This window comes from Gouania willdenowi, chromosome 8, assembly GCF_900634775.1.
Source record: "Gouania willdenowi chromosome 8, fGouWil2.1, whole genome shotgun sequence".
NCBI lineage: Eukaryota > Metazoa > Chordata > Actinopteri > Blenniiformes > Gobiesocidae > Gouania > Gouania willdenowi.
Window position 1 is genome coordinate 30,163,949 of NC_041051.1, and position 27,323 is coordinate 30,191,271.

General features: G+C 39.2%; 1 protein-coding gene across 2 annotated transcripts; it reads left to right on the plus strand.

Annotated features, from left to right (window-relative positions):
* Positions 1 to 26,954, plus strand: LOC114468115 (myosin-4-like). 2 transcript variants are annotated; one of them, XM_028454818.1, is made up of 38 exons: positions 1 to 201; positions 273 to 416; positions 1,337 to 1,493; positions 2,563 to 2,590; positions 2,685 to 2,793; positions 2,873 to 2,965; positions 3,285 to 3,348; positions 3,437 to 3,535; positions 3,619 to 3,722; positions 4,625 to 4,763; positions 6,445 to 6,563; positions 6,659 to 6,808; positions 7,295 to 7,465; positions 7,529 to 7,856; positions 7,915 to 7,979; positions 8,636 to 8,723; positions 8,790 to 8,907; positions 9,809 to 9,932; positions 10,686 to 10,822; positions 11,198 to 11,453; positions 12,419 to 12,661; positions 12,726 to 12,902; positions 13,369 to 13,514; positions 14,216 to 14,306; positions 14,397 to 14,786; positions 15,768 to 15,894; positions 15,967 to 16,085; positions 16,951 to 17,147; positions 17,215 to 17,398; positions 18,747 to 18,912; positions 18,977 to 19,101; positions 20,580 to 20,888; positions 22,424 to 22,627; positions 23,561 to 23,686; positions 23,756 to 23,926; positions 25,321 to 25,425; positions 25,490 to 25,585; positions 26,829 to 26,954. In XM_028454818.1, the coding sequence occupies exons 1-38, from the start codon at positions 1 to 3 to the stop codon at positions 26,952 to 26,954; spliced, it is 5,796 nt and encodes a 1,931-aa protein (XP_028310619.1). The 2 variants fall into 2 exon arrangements, with proteins under 2 accessions (XP_028310619.1, XP_028310620.1); XM_028454819.1 differs by having other exon boundaries at positions 7,529 to 7,835; positions 7,912 to 7,979.
* Positions 26,955 to 27,323: the final 369 nt, after the last annotated feature.

The window sequence follows — 27,323 nt, forward strand, 5'->3', positions numbered from 1 at the left end:
ATGAGCGATGCAGATATGGAAACATTTGGGGTGGCCGCAGCGTATCTTCGCAAATCTGAACGAGAGCGTATCGCAGCCCAGAATACGCCTTTCGACGCCAAAACCGCCGTCTTCGTCCCTGACCCCAAACAGGAGTACGTCAAAGGCAAAATCAAAGGCCTGGATGGTTCCACGCTCACTGTGGAGGTGGAGGGTGGGAAGGTCAGTGTTAGGGCGCCAGTTGGAGGAATGGTAAAGCGCTGTATCGTCCTCACCTGTCAATCCCATCGCAGGTCATCAGCGTGCACGCAGACGACGTCCGGCCCATGAATCCACCTAAGTTTGACAAGATCGAGGACATGGCGCTACTGACGCACCTTCACGAACCGGCCGTGCTCTTCAACCTGAAGGAACGCTACGCCGCCTGGATGATTTACGTAATGGCTCTCTAATTCCTGTTGTTATTTATCTGTGGCTCTATAACAGAGTTCATCTCGTCATAAACATGGGTGTGATACCTAAAACATCTTATTGATCAACATACATAGAAAAATTCAACAGAATTTTTTTGTTCATATACAGAAACTTGATTTTTACGAGTATTAGTTTAGTTGCAGCAGCTTATTGTATTTATTGAAATTATTTTTATATTCAGAATTGATTATAAAATCTTACAGAAAAAATTATATTCCTAAATATTATGTCACAAATAAATAAATAAAAAATCTTAAAAACTATTGCATGAATTCAGTAAAAATACCAAAATGGAAAACACAATTTGAAGAATTTAGCAAACTGTCTTGTTGATTCATTAAAATGCATTTTAAAAACTCATATAAATTCTGAAACACAATCTGGAAAATTATCAAATAAATTCAGTAAAAATGGAAAAAAAAAATATCCGAAAATTATCTTACCAATATGGAAAAAATATGATTTGAAAATTTCAAAAAAAATTCTCTTATCCACTTAAAAAACAAACCCGAGGGTCTAAAATGTTGTAAACATTTTTTTTTAGTATTAGTTAATTACATTTTCCATTTAATTTAATACACTTCTGTAAATGTATTTGTAGCTCTGTGTAGATGTTTGATATTTTGCTTATGAGAATAACAAACAAAAATAAAGTAAAAAATACTGGAAATCTATACTAGTTATATTCGCAGTGTTTCCATGGTAACTGAAGCGATGCTAATCACAGATACCCAATTCCACTTTGGCCTTCCATTAACCAATGAATGACCGACATTGGATACTACTTACAACAAATAAATCACTTTGAAGGCAGGATAACAGCAAATAACACAGGTTCATACTAGAAAGCATGGACTTTTAACTCCTCCCTTTTCTTTAACAGACCTACTCTGGGCTTTTCTGCGTCACTGTGAACCCGTACAAGTGGCTGCCGGTTTACAACCCAGAGGTGGTGGCAGGGTACCGAGGAAAGAAGCGACAGGAGTCTCCTCCTCATATATTCTCCATCTCTGACAACGCTTACCAGTACATGCTGACAGGTCGGAACGTTACATTGTTCCCAGAAAATAAACCTCAAAGTTCTAAGATTGAGACCATGTCTCACACATGTTCTCCATAAACACTTAGGAAAATGTGACGTAAGCACTTTAAGCCTTGGATGCAGACGTGTAAAGAGTACTGATAAATCCTACTCAAGTAGAAGTACTGTTACTTCATGGAAATTGTGCTCAAGTACAAGTACAAGTAAGTCATACATAAAACACGAAAGTACAAGTAAAAAGTAGGTCAATTAAATAGTACTTAAAGTAAAAGCTACTAGTTACTTTCACCCCCCATGTGTATTTGTGTTAATAAATCTTGCCGTGGTTCCCTTACATACAGTAAACATCTCATGTAGAAACTAAAAAATGAAGAGACCAAATACTGCAAATTTGGAACTTAATTTATTTTTCACAAATGCGTCTGTATAAAATAATAATAATTATTATTATTTAAAAAAAAAAAAAAAACACCAATGAACTGAGAAAATAACCTCCAAAAAATATAAAATTTACTCGGTTGGGTGTAGAAATGTAATGAATTACTTTACTTCTTTTAAAACGTACTTAAGTACAAGTAAAAGTACTGATTTAGAAATATACTTTAAAAAGTACAAGTACCAATAAAATCAACTCATTTACAGTAACGTGAACACTTGTGATCCATTACTTTCACCTCTGCTTGGATGTTTAGTGTAGTGTACAGGGCGCGGTCTGGCATCAGTGCTTTTATTTTGAAACTGGATAAGTGACTTCAGCCAAAGCAAAACAAATTCACTAACGTGTCTTTATGATGTTCAAAGTAATAAACCACAGGTTTGTTTTACATGTTTTTTTTTTTGTTGATAAAACTATGATTTAAAAATAATAATTTTAGGTAACAAAATGTTGGTTTGTTAATGATTTAAGAGGGAGGGCCTATGCTAATCAGAAAGTGTAAGGCAGGGTCCATCATGGCCAAGGAGAACATGCAAACTATGTCTAATAAAAGCTGGGACTTCTCAGAATCACATTCTTTCAATAGTTTGAGTAACTCAGACTAAATCTATGAGTTTTGCCGTTTCAACAGATCGAGAGAATCAGTCGATCTTGATCACGTAAGTTTGACTTTGTTCCATCTTCAGCTCCGTGTCGAGCTCATGATTTCCTGATGTTTGTGGGGTTTTTTGGTTGCTGTTGTTTTTTCACCAGTGGAGAATCCGGTGCAGGAAAGACGGTTAACACGAAACGGGTCATCCAGTATTTTGCAACAATTGCATCGTTGGGAGACTCGAGCAAGAAGGAGCAACTTCCCAACAAGGTGAGTAGCAGACGCTCAAAATGAACCTTATCTCTGTTGGACCATGTGTGTGTGTGTGTGTGTGTGTGTGTGTTTTCAGGGGACTCTGGAGGATCAAATCATTCAGGCCAACCCGCTGCTGGAAGCTTTCGGGAATGCAAAGACAGTGAGGAACGACAACTCCTCCAGATTTGTGAGTCTGAATGAGACGCAAAGTTAATCACTTCTGTCAGACTTGGGCTGTGTTTTAAACGTCATACTAACATACTAACATACTAACATACTAAGTTTGATGTCAAAATTAGTATCTAGTGCGTTCAATACAAACAAATGTTGCCAGATTTGATCATTTGTCTGTAGTGACCCATTCCAGGATAATCTAATTTTCTCAAGTCTCACACATTGTAATATTTCCTGTATTTATCTATTGTATGTAGATGGTGTACTGCAGGGTCTTTCTTAATTTATTAAAGGACGTGTCACCAGACTTCATTCATGTTTATCTTCTCCAGGGAAAATTCATCCGAATCCACTTTGGAACAAAGGGGAAGTTGGCGTCAGCCGACATAGAGACCTGTAAGTCAGCCAGAACGTTATGAGCTCCATTCCCTTTTCATCTCAGAACTGCTCCTGAACACATATTTTCCTCTTTTGTTTTCCAAAGATCTCCTGGAAAAGTCCAGAGTGACGTTCCAGCTGCCGGCCGAGAGGAGCTATCACATCTTCTACCAGATCCTGTCCAACAAGAAGCCTGAGCTCATTGGTGAGTGTCCATCCATGCATCCATCATCCATCCATCCATCCATCCATCTTTAAGGGTTCTGTACTGTCTGTGTTTCATTTCAGAGATGATGCTGATAACCAGTAACCCGTACGATTACCCGTTCATCAGCCAGGGAGAAATCACCGTGCAGAGCATCGACGACACCGAGGAGCTGATGGCCACAGACGTGAGTTCTCAGGGATTCTGACACATCACATCAGGGGCCACAAAAATGTGATTGTCACAATATCAACAGCATTATCATGTTAGTAATTCAAACAATAAACAATCTGATTATTAATACAGAAAAAAACAAAGAGTGGGTCCATTTTACACATTTTTTTGTGCATTTTTTGTCCTTCTTCTGTGTGCTTCTGGAGTCATTTTGTGTAGTTTTTTTTGTCATATTGTGTATTTTGTAATTGCAATCTGTATTTTTCAGTCATTTTGTGTTCTGGATCTGTTTTTTTATTTTAGTTTTTGAAGCCAGGTGTATTCCTCTTCTACTTTTTTCATCTTTTTGTTGCAATTTTTTTTTTTTAGTCATTTTGTGTAGTTTTCTTGTCATATTGTGTGTTTTGTATTTGTGATCTGTGTTTTTCTAGATTTTTTCAGACATTTTTTGTAATTTTCTGGATCAGTTTTGTTTGTTGTTTTTTTGCAGTTTTTTTTAATGTGTTCCTCTTCTAATTTTCTTCATCTTTTTTTTTGTCATTTTGTGTATTTTTGTTGTAATTTTATGTAATTGTCTTGTCATACTGTGCGTTTTGTATTTGTGATCTGTATTCTTTTGTAATTTTTAGGTAAATCGTAATTTTGATGATGTGTGTGTTTCTGGATCTATTTTTTTTTGTTTTTCTGTTCTTTAATTTGGTGGTTTTGTGTAATTGCTTTAAACTGTAGACATGTGGCCCTATATTATCTTATCTTGTGCTATGTTTTATGACCTTTTGTTGTCGTGTCCTGTCATTAGTTTGTCTTATCTTGTACTGTCCTGTCTCGTTCTGCTTTACCTATTGAAATAAACAGGCAAGTAATGCAGGCCTATGTTCTGTAAACCCTGTTAGTGTTTTTTTCTGCATCCTTCAGAGCGCTATCGGCATCCTGGGCTTCAACACGGAGGAAAAGGTGGGCATCTACAAGCTGACCGGGGCTGTGATGCACAACGGGAACATGAAGTTCAAGCAGAAGCAGCGTGAGGAGCAGGCGGAGCCCGACGGCACCGAGGGTGAGACGTAAAAAGATGCGACTTGACTTAATATAATTAAGATACTTTTCAAAAATGGAATCCATGAAATATTAATCAGTACTGGTAGACCTTTCAGACTAATTCTGTAATTTTGCCATGTTCCACATTAAAAATGGAATCAAATGAAAGTCTCTTTTTAATTTTTTTTAACACTATGCACATTACATCATCTGACTCAAACTTATTTACTGCACATTCCATCAAATTTTAAATAAGATAAAACAACTCTTACGTCTAATAACTTATATTTCGGACTTTTTTCCCGTAGCAGATTGACGCCGTTTTTGACTGGTATTTTTTCTACGATGCATCAGAACGATTTGGAGTCTACGGTAGAAATTAGCAACACGTCATCGATAATATAGCCAGTGACGAGCTTTGTCGGTTCAGCAGCACAAACTCCTCTCGCTCTTAAATCTATTTCCACTTGTTTAGCAGGAGATGGGCCCTCAGAGTTTGGTCCAGTGGAAGTGGGTGTTAATCTGGGCTTAAATCAATGACTTTTACATTCCCGTGCCGGCTTGCTATAGGTGCTTGCTCAGATTTGAGGTGTAATTCTAAGATGTAGATACAAGTTTTCTTCCCGCTCAGAGTGCACAGAGGACGCAAATGTTTTTGTCGTCTTTTACGGAGTCAAACTCAACGTAATGTTGCTACTTCCAGGAATTAAGAGCTGCTTGGACATGCCCTTTACGCACTCCATTTTCATGTGTGTTGATTACCAATGATGTTGCACCGCTTACGTCATTGGCTTGAGAGTACGGTGGTCGACTGGGTAATAATTTAAAAAAAAACAAAAACTGGGTTATAATGTTCTATAAAATGCAAGACACATAAACAGTAGTATTTAGTTACGCACAGAGGTGAAAAGTATTCACTTTACTGTACTATTTTGAGTATATTTCTCAATCAGTAATTTTACTTGTACTTAAGTACATTTTAAAAGAAGTGAAGTCATTTGTTACATTTCTACACCCAACTGTTACTGAGTAGAATTATTATTTTTTTTTTTGAAAAGGACCAACTGAGATTGTGAAACCACAAAAAATTAAATGCGTCACATCATAGCCGACCAATTAGATTAAATGTAATACACGGCACCAGTATTGAATGTAGCTATACTTAGAGCCTTTTTTTTTATTTTGAATTGAATTGTACATTTTGACAAACCTTTTATTTGATACAGATGCTATAAATTAAGTTCCAACTGTGCAAGTTCATACATGAGATGTTTACTGTATGCAAGGGAACCGTGGCAAGATTTATAACCCAAAATAAACTAAGTAACTAGTAACTTTTACTTTGTGTACTATTTAACTGAGCTACTTTTTATCTGTACTTGAGTATTTTATGTATGACTTACTTGTACTAGAGCACAATTTCAATCCAGTAACAGTACTTGAGTAGGATATGTATCAGTACTCTTTACACGTCTGGTAACGCAGTAACGCCGCCTGCTTGCGGGAAAATTCTAATTATTGTTTCTTCAATTATAATCCCTTACTTTACTCGTTAATTGGGAAAAGTAATCAGATTGCAGTTGCTGCCCATCACTGCTCAGTGATCTGCAGAACTCACTAATGTTGCCGGTGATGAAAGGTGAACTCATTTGTTGTCCATTTCCTTCCTAACATGCCTGTTTTCATCTCACGTCCCACAGTGGCGGACAAAGTGGCCTACCTGATGGGTCTGAACTCGGCTGATTTGCTGAAAGCGTTGTGTTACCCTCGAGTGAAAGTGGGGAATGAGTACGTCACCAAAGGTCAGACGCCACAGCAGGTACGCTTTAGGGTTTCTACGACTGGAGGTGTTCTCCTCACATGGTTTCCTTTGTAAAACCGTGTGTGTGTGTGTGTGTGTGTGTGGTTTCCCAGGTAAACAACTCCATGGGCGCCCTGTCCAAGGCCGTGTACGAGAAGCTCTTCCTGTGGATGGTGACGAGGATCAACCAGCAGCTCGACACCAAACTTCCACGGCAGCATTTCATCGGCGTCCTGGACATCGCCGGCTTTGAGATATTTGAGGTGAATGTTGTATCTTCTCCTTTGACGTCTGAGGGTTCTTCTTATTTTCTCACAGATTCTCAGTGTGGTGTTGGTATTGTTTAACGTGAGCAAAACAGAAACTGCAAGAACGGCAACTTAGTTGAAAAACATATGGTTTATTCTAACACCTTGTGACTCAATGTCTTATTATTAGAAATGTTCTTTTAAATACAGGTATTTTACATTGTTGTTCATCTGGGTTTTATGTTTTATTGTGCAGCACAACCTGGTTTGTTGTTAAATGTGCTCTACAAATACATTGGATTGGATTGTGGTGAAGATATGTGAGAGGCCCTATCTCTTTGTGGACATATGATGGTCATCATTCATATAGAACTTTACTGTGAAATGTGAAAAACAGATGGACTCCTAAAGCACAGAGAATTTACCACACGAACTCACACACAGTTCTGTGTTTAAACCAAATGGCCAAAAGCGTCTGGACTTTATTTGTGTTTGTTTCAGATGAACAGTCTGGAGCAAATCTGCATCAACTTCACCAACGAGAAGCTGCAGCAGTTCTTCAACCACCACATGTTTGTTCTGGAGCAAGAGGAGTATAAGAAGGAGGGCATTGTGTGGGAGTTCATCGACTTTGGGATGGACCTGGCGGCCTGCATCGAGCTCATAGAAAAGGTAAACACCACCATGGACGCTCAGGGATGATGAAGGCAACGCTGATTGCTTTGTGTGCTGCAGCCGATGGGCATCTTCTCCATCCTGGAGGAGGAGTGCATGTTCCCCAAGGCGACCGACGGCTCCTTCAAAAACAAGCTTTACGACCAACATCTGGGGAAAAACAGCATCTTCCAGAAGCCCAAGCCGTCCAAAGGGAAGACCGAGGCCCACTTCTCTCTGGTGCACTACGCCGGCACCGTAGACTACAACATTAGTGGCTGGCTGGAGAAGAACAAGGACCCGCTAAACGACACCGTGGTTCAGTTGTACCAGAAGTCCTCACTGAAACTGCTCTCCTTTCTGTTTGCCACGTACGCGTCTGCTGACGGTCGGTTATTCTTCTCTTCAAGTGTTCTCTCACTTCTTCTTCTCTCTGCTCACTTGATCATTTCTTTTTCCCAAAGCAGATGGAAGTAAAAAGACCTCAAAGAAGAAGGGATCGTCCTTCCAGACCGTCTCTGCACTTTTCAGGGTGAGATTTCATTCATTTCTTCTTTCATTCTGTTTAAAAGTCCTCATAGTTCAGCAGCGGTGTGAAAGGGTTAATATTCTCTGTATAACTGTGGTACAGACATGGGTAATTGGTGAACTGGGGGCCACATTTTGCACGGCCCACAAAGTAAACGCATAGAACAACTCCAAAAGAAGCCAAAACAACAGCAAAATTACAAAAGAACAAGATAAATACACACAATTGCTCCAAGAACATAAGACACAAGTAGAAAAAAATTCCAAAATACCAGAAATATATACAAATGAAAACAAAATCTACAAAAGTATATATTAACAACAGTAAAAACACCCAAAAATGAATTTAACAAATGAAAATGACAACAAAAATATGCAGAAAAACCAACAAAAAAATACAGAAATCATAGAAAAATGTATACAAAGCAACAACTGAACAACAAAAACACACAAAATGAGAGAAAAATGTAAAGAATGGCAACAAAACCCCACAAAATTAAAGAAAAAGGTAAAGAATGACAACTAAACCACACAAAATGAAAGAAAATATGAAGAATGACAAAAAACACACAAAATGAAAGAAAAATATGAAGAAAAACACAAAAACTGTTCTATCTGCTGAGGAGATGAAGAACATGTGATTAATTCAGTGTTCTGCAGGAGAACCTGAACAAACTGATGGCCAACCTCAGATCTACTCATCCACACTTTGTCAGATGCATCATTCCAAACGAGACAAAGACTCCAGGTACGAACCAGGAATGAATGAGGAAGATGATGTTCTGCTGTTCGCTAAACGCTCCGTGTTCTTCAGGATCAATGGATCATCATTTGGTTCTTCACCAGCTGAGATGCAACGGTGTGCTGGAAGGAATCCGGATCTGCCGGAAGGGATTCCCCAGCAGGATCCTGTATGGAGATTTCAGACAGAGGTATAGTTTTCAAAATAAGAGTAATAAATGATAGTTCTTGCAACCAAAACATCTTCTCTACAACTTTCACAGCTGTTTTTCTTCTGTTTCATAATGCACCCAGAGCCGTATAGAGAGAGAGAGTTGCGAGTTTGAAATGGTTGACGTTCATGTGATTCATGTAGACGCAATTTGTTCCTGGAAGTTATTAGATACGCTGATGATAATAATAATAATAATAATAATAATAATAATAATAATAATAATAATAATAATAATAATAATAATAATAATAATAATAATAAATAAATAAATAAATAATAAAACTGCAACTCGCTGATGGTTATTAACAGCCACCAGGCTCACATGTTTTGGTTAGCTTAGCGCGTAGCGGCACTAGCTGAGCAGGGTCAGCCGCTAACGGGGTGGGGCAACCTTATCAGTTCAATTTATTTGTTCAGTTTGTCTCATCTGGCTAATGAAATAGTGAAGAATAATGGCCTTAGTCTACGATAGCGATTCTGATTTTCTGTAATCGCAGAAAATAAACAGAAAATACAGAATTCACTTCCTGAAACGGATATGGCAATATTTTTATTAATATTATTTAATCATAAAAATCAATTTTACAAGCAAAATCGAGCAGAAATCAGACACTGATTATAGCCTCACATTCATGTTTGGGGACGGGATCACACACTTCCACCATATCGTCAACATGTCGGCTAATGCTAGCTTTAGCATGTGTAGCAAACGGCTGCGTGTCAAGTCTCGCATAAAATCTTGCGTGATCTCGCACATTTCTGCTGTGTATAAGTATAAAGTTTATGACAATAGTTTATTGTGTGTGTGTGTGTGTGTGTGTGTGTGTGTGTGTGTGTGTGTGTGTGTGTGTGTGTGTGTGTGTGTGTGTGTGTGACAGATACAGGATCCTAAATGCCAGTGCGATCCCTGAGGGTCAGTTCATGGACAGTAAAAAAGCCTCTGAGAAGCTTCTGTCCTCCATTGACGTGGATCACACCCAGTACAGATTTGGTTACACAAAGGTAAACGTTGGACAGGAAATATGTGCATTTGCAGCTCTGTGGATACTGTACGTCTGTTTACGTTCCCATTCATTTGCACAGTTGTTCTCAAACTTCTATTTCTGAAGTTCCCCCCTTTGTTCAACGTCAACATTTTGCTCAGAATTCTATGAAAAAAACCAACTATAGATCATAATGATGGAATGAATTATTGTCAACACACATTTTAAATAGTCCCATTGTTAATAAGTAGAATGAAACAGTATTTAGTACCTCCTGAATTCATATATATTCTATAGTTTTTATCATTTGCAGACATCTCCCACCTGGTGTGGGACCAAGTCTGACCCTTGTTTTTTCAATTCATGTTCGATTTAGGATCATTTTCATCATCATTATTATGATTATCATTTTTTACTAAAAATAAACATTACATAACCCCATCATTTTTACATTTTCGTTTAATTTTACACTTTCTGTCTCTCAAGTATCCCCTGTATTTCTGATTTAACAGACTTGGTGACAGTCCAATATGTAAATTATGTCAACATTCAACATCTGATAAGGTTAACTATCATTTACAACTGCTATTCATGCTTTGTTTTTGTAACAAATAAAAAAAAGATATTGCGTTTATTATATTGTTTTTTAACTAAAACTAAATACGCATTACAAAACTTCGTTAATTTTCCACCTTCTCTCTCAAGTACTCCCTGTGGTGCAGGTTAAACCAAGAATACAACAGATTAATGTCTCCTCTCCATCATTTCTTAGGTTTTCTTCAAAGCGGGTCTCCTGGGCCTGCTGGAGGAGATGAGGGACGAGCGTCTGGCGGTGCTGATGACCCGATTCCAGGCGGTGGGTCGAGGCTACGTCACCAGGATGAGGTTGAAGGACATGATGAGGAAAAGGTAATAAATCTTGGGGTATACTGACAGTATTATTCATATTAATACCAATATTTTCATTGATTATGAAGCCTAACAAGGTAACCAAGAGATGAAAAACAAATTAGATGATAGACAATGTTTTTTTAGTGTATTTTAGTTGAACTAGATCTACAGTATATTTCACAAAGCGAAAGTATAGAAATTTGAGATTGTGTGTTGTTTGAGGTCCCGACCCCAAGGTTGAAAAACAGTAATTTAGTGGCACCTGAATAGATTTATTTCTATCGTCTCTGCAGTGCAATTGTGTCCCCCCCATATGAGAAACACTGTTCTTATGAATTGTAATCCTGAGTTTGTTATGGAGAAGCTGTGAGATGAAACCTCCTCCTCTTGCAGAGAGTCCATCTTCATCATCCAGTACAACATCCGCTCCTTCATGAACGTGAAGAACTGGCCCTGGATGAAGCTCTACTTCAAAATCAAGCCTCTGCTGCGAAGCGCCGAGGCCGAGAAGGAGATGCAGACGATCAAGGAGGAGCTGGTCCACCTGAAGGAGGAGCTGGCCAAGTCTGAGGCTCGCAGGAAGGAGGTGGAGGAGAAGATGGTGGTGCTGCTGCAGGAGAAGAATGACCTCAGCCTTCAAATCCAGGCGGTGCGTCAGTCAAACTTCAACAGGAACAAAGCCGTTGGTATCGATTATTTATTTTTGGCTCAGCCTAAGGTGAAGCTAGATGATTTATGTTGAGGTTATTTGTAATTCAGAACGAGCCGGATCAATAGAGAGATAGGATTAGGAATCGATTCCTGAATGCAAATGGTGATTAACCTTCCTTTAAGCTTCAGCATAAACATGATGTTTGTTTTTAGAACAGTAGGTTGTTTTAGCCACATCACTTTGTAGGAAAGGGCGAGGACAAGCAGTGACAGGTAACTAGAAGTTACACGGGTAATTCATTATAATGAAAACATCCAATGACACCAATAAAAACACATGAACATTCTTTAAAGTGTAAGTACACCCTAAAACCACTTTGTGGACTGGCCATCTGGCATAACGGCAACGTCGACCCAAAGTTGGCCGTTCTGCTATGATTTTTTTTTTTTTTTTTTTTTTACAAGCGAGTGGAGGCAGACATGTTAACAGGTGGTCAAGAATTGTCCAAAAGGAGCAAAAATGTGGCAAGAAAAGAGTGAAAATTGGTTAAAAGGGACCAACAGCAGTCAAGAGTGGCTAAAAGTAAACAATTAAAGAGGAACCAGGTGGTATGTAATGGCAAAGGGAAGCTTAAATGGGTAAAATGTGGCAAACAATAGTGAAAAAGGGCAAAAATGTGGAACAAAAAGAGGCAAAATGTAGGGGAAAGCAAAAGTTAACTTATTTGGATGAAAAGTGGCCAAAAAAATGAAAGAAAGGAAAAAATTGGATAAAAGTGTCAAAAATAACTTGAAGAAATGGACAAAAAATAGGCAATAAGCTGTATTTATTAGCAAAAGGTAGCTAAAGTCTGAAAAAAGTGTCAGAACTTTTTGAAAAGGGGTAGACATGGTACAAAGGAAGTTGCAAAATGGCCAAAGGAAATAGGTAAAAAGGTGTTGAAAGCTGTGTTGTGTCTAAAGGAGAGGGAGAACCTGTGCGACGCTGAAGAGAGGTGTGATGGTCTGATTAAGAGCAAGATCCACCTGGAGGCCAAAGTCAAGGAGTTCTCCGAGAGGATGGAGGAAGAAGAAGAGATCAACGGTGAAATCACCGCCAAGAAGAGGAAGCTGGAGGACGAATGCTCGGAGCTGAAACGAGACATCGACGACCTGGAGCTCACCATCACCAAAGTGGAGAAGGAGAAATACGCCACGGAGAACAAGGTACTGCTGATGAAGGTCGGGTCAGAGCAGAGTTCAGGTTTCACTCACGCTCACTCGTCTGCAGGTGAAGAACCTGGTGGAGGAGTTGACGTCTCTGGAGGAAACCCTGCTGAAGTCGTCCAGGGAGACCAAAGCTCTGCAGGAGGTGCACCAGCAGACGTTGGACGACCTGCAGGCTGAGGAGGACAAAGTCAACTGCCTTGTGAAGACTAAGATCAAGCTGGAGCAGCAGGTGGATGACGTGAGTAAGGAACCAGAAAACTTCTATTATCCTCTCGTCTTGTCTCGTAACAGGTGGCCAAAAATGGTCCAAAAGTGGCCAAAATATGGCAAGAAAAGTGTGAAAAGTGACTAAAATGGACCAAAAGTCAAGAGTAGCCAAAAAATGTAGGGAGAAAAGGAAACAACTGGAATTTATTTGGCAAAAGTTAGCTTTTTTGGATGAAATGTGGCCAAAAAATGAAAGAAAGGACAAAAATTTGATAATGTCAAAAAGAAGGAGCTAAAGTTGGACAAAGGAAGTTGGAAAATGGCGGTTCGGTGCTCTCAGAGTTATGTATGTCACTGATAGCAGTAATCCTAACATAGCAGAGCCTCCTCACGCAGAGGCCTTGGTGAATGCTATCAGTGTACAATGGTATCTGGCCTGTTTAGGGCAGTCTGACCACAAAGTGACCAGGACAGAGTTCTGTATTTCCATGTCACAGCTGGAGGGCTCCCTGGAGCAGGAGAAGAAGGTCCGAGTCGAGCTGGAGCGTTCCAGACGGAAACTGGAAGGCGATCTGAAGCTGTCGCAGGAGACCATCATGGACCTGGAGAATGAGATCCAGCAGGTGGAGGAGCGGCTGAAGAAGTGAGATCACAAAATGCGTACTAACATGTTTGAACATAAAGGTATTTAGACATTGCTTATATCACTGGCTTTTGACACCAATTTGGTTCTCTTTCTTCTCATGTGGTACTGATAGCGGTAGTTGAAACATGCCTATGTGATCAATGGGCTGTACCGTATTGAAACTGACAATTTGTCCATAATTTCATTGTTTTTAAGGCAAAAATAGAAAAAAATGTTGATTTTAACCTGAAGGGCTTGTACTGCGAAGCTGGATAAGTACTTATATCCAGAATATCTCTCCATTAGCGGGCTTCACCTAACCAAACATTCTCTGTCTACGAGAGCCCCTGTCCTTACGTCACAACTGAGGAATAATTCTTTAAAAATGTGAAGAATTAAAATCCATAATTCAGACCTAAAACAACACTGTTGCTGCAGAAAAAGCAGGAAAGAAGGAATGCAGGCAGGAAAATGCTGACACTGTTAATGGTTAAAAGCGTGAGATTATACAGTATTATGTCCCAACCAGGTTAGGTGTTCAGCCTAAGTTACCATGGTGATTTAGCCCGGGAAGAAGTTAGCCAGCGTTGTAGTACAGGACACACCAAATCAATCCTGGAAGTTAGCGCGATAAGAGGAAATCCCGCTTCGTAGTACAGGCCATAAAAGCTCTATATCTATAAGCTCTATACTTGTTGTAAAATGATGTTTTATTCCAGGAAAGACTTTGAAATCTGCAACCTCCAGGGAGGATTGGACGACGAGCAGGCGCTGAGTGCTCAGCTGCACAAAAGGATTAAAGAGCTCCAGGTGAGTGGTTCAGGGAAACCTTCCATCAGCTGAACTCCTCTTCCGTCACACCCTGCTCCTTCTCCTTCTCCTTCTCCTTCTCCTCCTCAGGCCCGGACCGAGGAGCTGGAGGAGGAGATGGAGGCCGAGCGCTCGGCTCGAGCCAAGGTGGAGAAGCAGAGGTCCGACCTTTGCAGAGAGCTGGACGAGATCACCGAGAGGCTGGAGGAGGCCGGAGGAGCCACCGCCGCCCAGGCCGAGCTCAGCAAGAAGCGAGAGGCCGAGTATCAGAGGCTGCGGCGGGACCTGGAGGAGTCCACGCTGCAGCACGAGTCCATCGCCGCCACGCTGAGGAAGAAACAGGCCGACAGCGTGTCCGAGCTCAGCGAGCAGATGGACAACCTGCAGAGAGTCAAACAGAAGCTGGAGAAGGAGAAGAACGAGCTGAAGATGGAGGTGGACGACATGGCCGGTCACGTGGAGAGCGTCCTAAAAAGCAAGGTATAGAGTATAGACCAGAGATGAGCAACTTTCATCACAGCAGGGGTGAAATGATCAACATTCATGTGATCGTTTAGAATGAGGACCAATCTGAGCATTAATACACAAAACAACAAAGAGTCTTTGTTCTTGTTTTGTGTATTTTTGTTGTTTTTCGTGCTTTTCTCTCATTTTTATACATTTTTGTGGTCGTTAAATGTATTGTTGTTTTTTTGTGTGTATTTGTTGTTGTTTTGTCTGTTTTTCTGTCATTTTTTTTGTTGTTATGTGTATATTTGTTGTTTGCTGTGCCTTTCTCTCATTTTTGTACATTTTTCTTGTCGTTTAATGTATTGTTGTTTTTTTGTGTATTTTTGCTGTTATTTTGTCTGCTTTTCTCTCATTTGTTGTTGTTTTGTCTGCTTTTCTCTCATTTGTTGTTGTTTTGTCTGCTTTTCCCTTGTTTTTTGTTGTTTTGTCTGCTTTTCTCTCATTTTTGTATATTTTGTCGTTGAATGTATTATTGTTGTTTTGTGTATATTTGCTGTTGTTTTGTGTGCTTTTCTTTCATTTTTTTTTACGTTTTTGTTGTTTAATGTATTGTTGTTGTGTTGTGTGTTTTTTGAGTTGTTTTGTGCATTTTTGCTGTTGTTTTTGCATAGTTTTCTGTCATTCTGTAGAGTTTTGTTGTTTGGTGTGTTATAAGTTATTGTTATAAGTTTCTCAGTTATTTTTGGAGTTGTTTTCTATATTTTTCATGAATTCATTTGGAGTCATCTTGTGTGTGTTTTTTAATATTTTTCTGTAATTTTGTATGTTTTTTGGAGTCGTTTTTGCATTTTTCCTTTTGTTTTTGGTTTTTTCTTTTTGTGTGTATTTGGGGCCCCTCAAAATTAGACCAAGGGCCACAGGTGGCCCCTGGGCTGGCAGTTGCCTAAGTCAGGTATAAACACACCGCCGTCTCCTAAAGCTGAGCTTCATGTTTTGGCCTCATTGTCTCAGGCCAACCTGGAGAAGGTGAACAGAAGTCTGGAGGAGCAAATGAACGAATACAAAAGCAGAGCAGAAGAAGCCCAGAAGTCCCTGACGGACTGCGCGGCCCTCAGCGCTCGCCTGCAGACGGAGAACGGTTCGTAGGTGATAAAGGTGTGAGTAGAGACGCAGCAGAGGAGTGACTCAGTGTGGCTGTCATCCTGTAAAGGTGAACTGAGTCGTCTGCTGGAGGAGAAGGAGGTCATTCTGTCTCAGCTGAGCCGAGGAAAGTCTGCAGGAAGTCAGCAGATCGAGGAGCTGAGGAGGCTTCTGGACGAGGAAGTCAAGGTCCAACACTATTACATTCATTTATTCATTCTTACATTTTATTTCATTTCATTATTTATTAGTAATTGAATAAATGAATGCAAAATATCTAATACTTTATTTTACAATTTCTTATGAATTAAGATAAAAATAAAAAAAAACAGGTGGTATACAAATTAAAAAACGAACTAACTAAAGAGTTATGTATAAAAAGTTCTCAGTTATTTTAGAATGTACTGTAAAAAGGCCTGTTTACTTCTTGATAAAAGTGTAAATATACATGATACATTTAGCTACAAATAATACTACACATATTAATACACATAAAATAAAACTAGAAACTAATTATTGAACAGGAAAAGAACTGATCACAAGTACTAACAGAAAATTGGATTAAATGGTTGAATGGATATGCAAATAATGCAAACAAAAGCTTAATAGTTCAATAAACTGAGTGACAAATGTAATAAAATAAACAAATAAAATTCACAAAATGAATGTAAATCATAGAAATTACAGGTGATTTTTTTTTTCCACCACATGCTGTCAAAGGTCAACGCTACATGTAGTGCAATCGTTTTGTGACAGCTATGCATGTTTTATTATTGCAATTAAAAAAAATATATATTTTATTGCATAATTGTGACCATCACCATCACCCTCCCTAAGGAAGAGTAGAGTGAGGGGGAAGGGAACAGGGAAGAGGGACTCTGGGTAGGACTCTTAAACTAAGCTTAATATGGAAGAGAATTAGGGCCACTGAAATAAGTGTAACGTCAGGATTCTGAGAAAAAGAAATCTGAATTTTAACTTTAATCACAGAATTCAGATTTTTTTTCTCGGTATTCGAAATGTTTTTTTTTTTTTTCTGTGTGTGGTTTTCCAGAGCAAAGGAGCCCTGGCTCACAGCCTGCAGTCGTCCCGTCATGACTGCGAGCTGCTCAGGGAGCAGTACGAGGAGGAGCAGGAGGCCAAAGCCGAGCTGCAGCGCTGCCTCTCCAAAGCCAACAGCGACGTGTCGCAGTGGAGGAGCAAATATGAAACGGACGCCATCCAGCGCACCGAAGAGCTGGAGGAGGCCAAGTGAGAACCTGCATGTGGTGGTCTGTCACTGAGGCTTCAGCGTGGCTCTTCTTCTGTGGTTCGACAGGAAGAAGCTGGCCCAGCGGCTGCAGGAGTCGGAGGAGACGACGGAGGCGTCCAACGTTAAATGTGCGTCGCTGGAGAAAAGCAAACAGCGGCTACAGGCGGAGGTGGAGGACCTGATGGTGGAGCTGGAGCGGTCCAACGCTGCCAACGCCTCTCTGGACAAGAAGCAGAGGAACTTTGACAAGGTGCTGCTTGGCTTTAGTCCACAGGTTCTCAACTCAGGGGTCGGGACCCAGAAGTGGCTCAGAGACCAGTTTTAAACAAAACATGAGCTCAGGTGAGGTTAGAGGAAAAGGATGTGATACGATGAGTCAAGATATGATGAGATGATGTAAAATTAGATCAGAGAGGATGAAGATGGGATAAGATGTGGTAAGATATGATTGTTGTTAATTGAGAAATGAAAAGTTGGACGAGATGACAAAAACAAAAGGTGAAGCATGAGCTATTAGCTATTCTTCCTGGGGTCTAGAAATTACACTATGACAATACAATAAAAATAATAATCACATTACAACAACAAAACAAACGTTTCAACAACTGCAACTCAAACAAAATCAATAACAACAGACATAAATGAGATGAGATTAGATAATAAAAAAGAAGATGATATAAAATGAGATGAGGGAAGATAACGATGGGATAAAATAAAGTAAAATAAAATGAGATTATGTAAATTGAGAGATGACAAATTGGATGAGAGGAGAAGATGAGATGAGATGATAAAAAATAAACGTCAATAAAATGAGAAGATGTCAAGTGAGATGAGATGAAATTATTATATTAGATGATATTAAATGCATTGGGATGAGATGCAATATACATAATAAATTGATGAGATTATTAAAAATGATATGAAATTATATATGTTGAGATGATGACAGTAGATGACATGATAGTAGATGAGATAAAATTACATAAAATGACAAGATTAGATTAGATGATGTGAAATGAGAGTGGATGAGATGTTATAAAATGTGATGAGACAAGATGCAATCATAAAAGTTGATGATATGAGATGAGGTGACGTACGTTGTGAAGACATAAACTGAGATGATTAGAAGAAATAAGATCACATAATGGTGAAATAGATTAAATGAGATGAGAAGATGAGATAAAATGAGCGAGGATGGATGCAATGAAATAAAATGAGATTGAGATTAATATGAAATGCAATGAGATGAGATGCACTGATGTACACCAGATGATATTATCTAATCGTATCATTCTCCTCTCATCATCTTAATTAATATCAGATTAAAAGTAGCGATGATGGTTTAAAATGAGGTGAGATTATAATTTGTTTTTCCCTTAATGATAATAATGTCATTTTTCTTGGACACACTTTAAAGATAATGAAGAATGCATTCATCTCTCTATACAAGTATCACCATCTGCTTGAAACTTATTTTTCCTTTGATTGTTTTCTTTGTTTCGATTTAAGACGAATCTGATGGTGAGTCCAGAACCAGAACCAGAGAAGGATCATTGCTTTAATCCCTTCACTTCTCATCATCTGCTGTTTCCTGTTAGATTTTAACCGAATGGAAGCAGAAATACGAAGAGAGCCAATCAGACCTGGAAATGTCCCAGAGAGAAACCCGAGGGCTGAGCACCGAACTCTTCAAAATGAAGAACTCCTACGAAGAAGCTCTGGATCACCTGGAGAGCATGAAAAGAGAGAACAAGAACCTCCAACGTGAGACGATGACATAAAGGAAGGAGTTTGAACCCTGTTTGAATGATTGTGTTTCTCTCCTCAGAGGAGATCTCTGACATCACGGAGCAGGTCGGACAGTCGGCCAAAACCATCCACGAGCTGGAAAAGGCCTCCAAGCAGGCAGAGCAGGAGAAGAGGGAAACTCAGACGGCTCTGGAAGAAGCTGAGGTTAATCTTCACCATTCTATCTGAAAACAAATGGATTTGAACTTAGCTTAGCACTTAGCGAGGCAGAAAGCTATTTATCAGGTGAACTATCAGGTCGGTAGGGCTGGGCAATATATCAAGATTCAGTTTCAGTTTATTTATTTCAGTAACAAAAAACATATTCAAACATAATTCACCATTTAAAAATATATAACAAGACTGAAACAGGCAGAAACAAAAAAAAAAAAAATGCTGATATGTCCAACATAAATAACATTCAAGTTATTATTTCTCAAATAATACACACAAAAGAAATTAAGCATTCAACAAGTACATTTGACTTGCCTTTTTTCATACTGTATATATACACGTGTACTTTCTTTTATATACAACATTTTGCAAAAAACACACAAGTCTCTAAAATATATTGTGTCACTCATTTTTATTTCTTTACGTTCTAATCTTGTTTTTGGTAAAATAAAATATAAATTGATCTCTTTGGCTGTATTTGCTGGTCCGTAGTGAGACGAAGATTATTTATTTATTTTGCTTTAATTGTCATTTTATAATAAACACTATCTTTAAATTTCATATGTTTTGATTGAACAATTAATGCATGTGTGTGGTCATAATATCCTGCTTTGTACAGTCTTATTCTGCAATAAAACAATGTCATTTATTATGGTTTTAAAAGTGGTTCCCCAGAGTTCTACATAATATGATATGAGTTTTCTATTTTGACGATATAAAAAATTACAATATATATTATATCGATATATATATATACTGTATATATTATATATTGTAGTGTGGATGAGCCGTGAAATAAGGATTGCTGAAGTCTTGTCAGAAGTCGCTTTTAATTGCTGGTTATAGAGCAGGACAATCATACACAGTGTTGTTACACACACTGTCAGACAACACTTACTGTATCTAAATCTCGTTCTACTCCCGCCCGCCACGAACTAACGCGAGAGTGAGGACACAACAAAAGGAAACGTCACAATCACATACATCAACCCAGGGCGGCAAACACACACTTGAAACAACCAACGTGGCAACCCAGACATGGCAACACCAAGGCTGGATTCACCGGCATCACAATATTATTTTATAGAAAAATACTTGTTTTAGGAGTTGCTGCTTTTGCTACTACACAGAACAGCATTAAAAGCTCAGTTAGATGATCACTGAGTGCGTCTTAACCCAGACCTTCACCTAAACAAGCCACACTACAGAACTCACTCACACGTGCTGTCCCCGATTGGAGAAAAAGCCAAAAGTGGCACATATTGTGCAGCAAATTTAACCCAGAATTGTTTTCCTGGTCAGACTTTATTTGAATTAAAAATATCGGTATTTTTATCGTGTACAACGCTAGTTTGAGAAAAAATATCTAAATATGAGTTTTGGCCCATCTTGCCCAGCCCTAAATGTCATTGTTGGCCAATATTGAACGCTCATCCTTAGTAAAAAATATAGATTTCTTCTTCCTAAAGTCTTCTCTGGAACACGAGGAGACCAAAATTCTGCATCTCCAACTGGAGCTGAACCAGATCCAGTCGGAGGTGGACAGGAAGGTGGCGGAGAAGGACGAGGAGATGGACCAGCTGAAGAGGAACCACCAGCGCAGCGTGGACTCGCTGCAGAGCGCGCTGGACGTGGAGACGCGCAGCAGGAACGACGCCATGCGCGTGAAGAAAAAGATGGAAGGGGATCTGAACGAGATGGAGATCCAGCTGGGTCACGCCAACCGCCAGGCGTCCGAGGCCACCAAACAGCTGAGAAACGTGCAGAGCCAGCTGAAGGTAAAAGCAAACGATCCACAGACATGATAGATATGTAATAAATAAGGGATGTTAATGAAACCTTTTACATATGTAACTTGGCATTTAACTTTGTGACATTTTGGGTGTTTTTATTTGTTTGAATCTCAATAGTCCAGTCATTTTTAGGGTTAGTTGTATGAAATTTTGCCACTGTTGTTTTTTTTAATTTATTTTTATTTGTAAAGTCCTGTGTATTAGAAGTGTATAGAAAAGGAGATATGTTATGCATCATACTGACACTGAGCAACTTTGTGACCAAATTTGCCCCATTGACTCCCATTGTAACCACATATTTGTCTTATAGTGTAATCATGACATATCATAACGCCTTTTCAATTAATACCTAATATAATAATATAATTGCCCAAAGCCTCTACCTTCAAAATAAAGGGAATATATGTTTTAGGTGTAATAACCCTCAACCAACCAGAGACATTTGCATTAAGTATTAGGTGAATTTCAGTAAAGGCCTGGATTTCTTAATCTTGCAAAATATACAGTGTGTACAAGTGTAATTTTTTTCTTTAAAAATGTCCTTGTGCCAAAAATAATAATGCATTAAATTCAGTTTTGCTATCAATTAATGACACGGTCAAGGCTGTAAAAAATGATATTTCCTTTGCCCTCATTCATTTTTGGAAATACTGCATATTTTGTGTTTTTCTGCTGAAAAAAACAGAAGTTGTCATGGTAAAAAAATCCATCAAAAATTTGAAAATTATAATACATTTTATATCGATGAATAGGTCTGAAGTAGTTAAAAATATCTGATGCGGAGGAAGGAAAAAAAACAAAACAAAAAAAAGACAGACTGTGTAGAAGTGTATGTAAATTTAAAGGAGTGCACAAGGGTTAAAACCGGCTGTTACAAAAAATTATTCCATTATACAAAAATAATAAGCATAACTTTACAAATTAATCCTTTGTACTTCCCTATCTCACCTATTGTATTGAAGTGTGGGGAAACAAATATCAAAGTTCAATACATCATACATAAGAATCTCTTTATTAAATCTAAGTTACTGAAAATCCATGACCTTATGAAATATTATGCTCTGGTAAATTTACAGTATTTGAAGGGTTTAAAAAATTTTCACCTGTCAACATACAAATATTTTTCATTTTTAAAGAGAACACTCGTGGTACCAGGAGCTTTGGAAATTTTACAATACTCAAGATTAGAAGCACCAGGAAGAGTTTTTTTCTCTGGGGTAAAATTATGGAACAACCTGGATTCACAACAAAAGCAAATCATTCAAAGTCTTTGTTCTTCCCACTCTGTTTTGAGCAGACATATTATTGTACTTATAAGTGTACAGTACATGGATCGTATATATTATTTTGAACATCTCAGTGTTTTTCTCCCTTAGTTATTGTTGTACACAAGGGTTTTTTTGTTCCTCTGTTTTTTTTTTGTTTTCTTGTCCTCCTTACAAAAAAAACACAAATAAATTGATGAAAAAATGAAAAGAAGGTTGGCTCACTGAAGTCTATAACGCTTCCTTTTGCCTCAGGATGCTCAGGTTCACCTGGATGAAGCCCTCCACAGCCAGGAGGACCTGAAGGAGGAACTGGCCATCATGGAGCGACGCAACAATCTGATGATGGCGGAAAACGAGGAGATCCGGGCGGTGCAGGAGCAGGCGGAGAGAGGACGGAAGCTGGCGGAACAGGAGTTGATGGAGGTCAGCGAGCGCGTTCAGCTGCTGCACTCTCAGGTGAGGACAGGAGATACTCACACATGGATGGATGGATGGATGGATGATGTAGTGCTGTGCGCTATGGAGAAAATTTTATGTTGTCATATAGGTAAATTTATATCCCGATAACGATACATATCCAATGTAGTGTTTCTTTCTTAAAATTACATGAAATGAATGGAAAAATGCTTTTCATTATATATCTTATTATATTTAGAAATAAAATTTAAAAAAAATCTCAAAATACATGTTACTTCTCCTTTAAGAATCTTCTCAATGAAGGAATATCCGTGGTGTGTGTTCATAGAGATAAATTAACACTTCCATTTATTCGTAAGACACGTTTGTAGCTATTTTGCTCGGAAGAGTCATATTAGCTGTAGTGACACAGTTTGTAACCAGACTAATTGATGATTCCGGTCGCTCCGGGGGATCCAATCTGGCCGAAAAAAGCAGCGTTTCACTTCCGCATACCATAGTATCCAATATTCTGCATCTTTGTCGCGCCAAACGAAACACTTAACGCTCATGTCCGAGCACAGCCTGGCCCGATGGTTGACAGTGGGCGTGGCGTCAGTAGCTGATGGTGGTTTACACAAAGAGGACCTACTTCAGTCAAGGAGGACCAGGACCAGCTCGGTGCTGTAAACTAGTATCTCTGGGTGATGTAAACATGCTACAAAAAAAAATAGCGGCGTAGGTTAGCTTTGTTAGCTTCATGATATTTTAGCTACAGAGTGGGACTGAGACCACACACATTACATTTGCCATATAAACGATAGAGGGTTGTATCGTACTGTAGACATTTTTACATCGCACTATGATATATATCGTTATATTGTACAGCATTAGATAGATGGAGGGATGGATGGATGGATGGATGGATGGATGGATGGATGGATGGATGGGTAAGTCCTCATTCTCTGGCTGCCTCCGTACCCTGCTGAGCAGAACAGCAGCCTCCTGAACAGTAAGAAGAAGATGGACGCTGATCTGGTTCAGCTGCAGTCAGAGATGGAGGACTCGGTCCAGGAAGCGAGGAACGCAGACGAGAAGGCCAAGAAAGCCATCATGGACGTAAGTCTCACAGCTCAGCGACGTGAAGGAGCTGCTTCAGTCAGGGCTGACCATCTGTGTCGTCCTCAGGCTGCCATGATGGCCGAGGAGCTGAAGAAAGAGCAGGACACCAGCGCTCACCTGGAGAGAATGAAGAAGAACTTGGAGGTGACGGTGAAGGACCTGCAGCAACGGCTGGACGAGGCAGAGAACCTCGCCCTGAAAGGAGGCAAGAAGGAGATGCAAAAGCTGGAGAACAAGGTACGAATCCTCAACAAGGCAGGAGATGAAAACACACGACTGCATTCTCACCAAACACGACTTCAGCGACTACAGTCGCTTAAATCGCCTGTGATGAGTCGCTTGAACATTGTCGAGCTTTTTGGTCGCTTCATTGTTTCATCGTTCTGGTGACGTGACGACCAGTGAATTGTATGTGTCTGAAGAGCCAGATGCAGCACTGAGAAGGCTGGTCACTTCTTCTCCGGCCGTACGTTTACAGCGCTTATCATAGAAAGTTCCACTTGTACTTACGTTTAAATGATCCATTTACGGCGTTACTAAAAGATGAGTTAGCTCAAAATATACTTAGAATTTAAAAGGCTTCAATTCAATTCAAGGAGTATGCCACTTTATTTTTGGCCCAGTAAGTTGAAGAAGTGTACAGCCCCCCCCGCTGCAGCTCCCAGCTCTACAGACAGTGACGACCGGGGAAGTGATGTGGGGAGAAACTCATTGTTGATTGGATGTTGCAACAGCATCACTTGAAGTTGCTTGAAAAATTCAAAATTTTCACCTTAGAGCAACTTCCACCGAGTCAGGAGGCGCGACAAAGTGGCTGGAATCGCGCGAAGTGCGTCGCTTGAAGGTAGGTTGTTTAACGCTGCGTCATTTACATTGATTTTGAATGTAATCTAGTCGCCATAGTCGCTGAAGTCGCATGAACGTACCTTAAGGCTGTGTTCGAAATGTCACACTCTGTATTATGCACTACAAACTAAATGACTATATACTGTCTACTGTATACTATGATTAGGATGTACACTGAAGTTTCCCAAGATGCATTTGGAACCTACAACAACAAAAACCTGAATCACACTGAGGATAAATATCTCTGTTGATTCTCCACCTTTGAAAGTTCTGAAAACATTTTAAGTGAAAAAGTGATTAAGTAGAATATCAACATGTGATCATTTGATCCATAAAACTCATGGAAACGCATTTCGAATATGCAGGCATTTTGAAGATTTTCAGAGACCCTCCAATTATGCTACTGACAAATCTTCCAGTTAACTTCAAAACAAGAGCCCTATTTACAAAAGAGTTAAAAACTAATGGAAGTCAAGAAGAGATGCTTTTGTTTTGAAAAGAGGATGTTTGATTATTAGCTTGAAGCAAGTCCCAGGACATTCTGCTCACAACGCATCATGGGGTAGTTGAGTATGACTAGTGTGCCCACTGTGCATACTTAAAAAATGCCCCCATATAGTATACAACCGGGTATTTCTTGCATACTTTCCATACTATCTTATGTGAGCGTCCTCCATAGTCATTTTGATGTCAGATTTAGTATGAGTACGTTAGTATGTTAGTATGTGATTTCGAACACAGTCTAAGAATATTGTCCACAAGTCCAGAACCTCTGCTCTCTGTAGATCCGAGACCTGGAAAACGAACTGGAGGCTGAGCAGAAACGCACTGGGGAGGCCAGCAAAGGTCTGAGGAAATATGAAAGAAAGATCAAAGACCTCGGCTACCAGGTAACAACAACAGCACATGTGACCCATGAAGCAGGAAGTAAAAACTTCTGATGTCTGATCGCAGTTTGAGGAGGAGAAGAAGAACTCTGTGCGGCTGCAGGATCTGGTCAACAACCTGCAGCTGAAAGTCAAAGCGTACAAGCGTCAGTGTGAAGAAGCAGTGAGTGATCTACACACAACATATACACCACATATGTCAAACTCAAGGCCTGGGGGCCAAATCTGGACCAAACTAATGTCTAAATTACCAAATAAATAGTTTGTAGAAACCTCAGCACTTCTAAATACAATAAAATAAATGAAACTCCACAATACTTGGAGGATCGCAATTGTCTCATTTTTATCAGTTGCATCACATGACTGCAGTCATTTTAAATTTGAAATTGTTTAAAAAACTAAATTTTCCTGAAATTATTTCACATAATTTCCCCCAAATTCACTAAAAATTGGTCACCAAATCAGTAAAATTTAAAATAGAACATGTTGCAAGACGAATATCTGTCACTTATTGTCATTTATATGTTGTGTAAAATGAAAACTTAGACATTGATGTTAAAATTGCTCGTTTTCCCGCCTAAAATCTGTGGGCCACTTAAGATCAAACGGCTTCATATTTGGCCCCTAAACTAAAATGAGTTTCACACACCTGATTTACACCGATGTGATTTAGTTTGTTTTATTCAGTTGGATTAGCTTAGCACGTAGCAGCGTTGGCATTGTCTTATCAAGTTTGATAGTAATAATTGGGGAGTTTTCCATTCCCGACTGAAAAGTATGGTTCCACCCAGGGGTGGAATAGCCATCTGGCACAGCGGGCATCGTCCCTGTGGGCAGTCGTCCCGGAGTGGGGCGGTCCGGTTCGGTCCGCTATGTTTTGTTTTTTTTAAACAGCAAGTGGAGGCAGACAGGGTAACAGGTGGCAAAAAATGGTCAAGAAATTGCAATAATGTGACAGAGAAAGAGTGAAAAGTGACTAAAATGGACCAAAAGCAGTTGAGTGGCCAAAAAAATGGTCAAATAAAGAGGAACCAGGTGGTTTGTAATGGCAAAGAGTAGCTGAAATGGGTATAGAATGTGGCAAACAGTAGTGAACAATGTAGAACAAAAAGATGCATAATGAAGGATAAAAAGGAAACAAGTGGTTTTTATTAGGCAAAAGTTACGTTATTTGGAAATAAAAGTTAAAAGTGTCAAAAACAACTTGCAAAAATGAATAAAAAAATTGATATTTATTGGCAAAAGGTAGCTAAAGTCTGAACAAATGGTCAGAACTTTGGCAAAATAGCCAACGGAAATGCGTAAAAAGGATTTAAAAAGATTCCCCCTTTTAAAATTTTCTGGTGGAATAATAATTAAAATTGGACATAAAGAAGTTTTTTCACGTTGTTTTCCGTCACACGCAGGAGGAGCAGACCAGTGTCCACTTGGCCAAGTTTCGAAAGGTGCAGCACGAGCTGGAGGACGCGGAGGAAAGAGCCGACGCTGCCGAATCACAGCTCAATAAGCTCAGAGCCAAGAGTCGCGAATAGATACAAGTCAGTGACGCCATACGCAACATTGTGATAGTTCCCATGGTCAAAGACCTTCAATGTTAGAGTTTATACTATTTATACTGGTTGCAGTTATCTTGTCCATCACTGTGTATGTTTCACCTTTAATAATAAATCTATTCTGTAACGTCTTCCTGCTTCGCTGTCATTCAGAAGCTGTTTTTCACCGTCTGATATTTCCTGTCAATGTCGACAGTTCAGAATTATTCAACTGTGTTTTATTTTATTTTTAAAGACTTTATGAGATCCCACCCCCCACTTCAACTTTATTTGAGGAAATGTATTTAGAAAAGAGATGGGCAACTTTTATCACAGGTCGATGACAAAACTGTGATTGTATCTGATCCG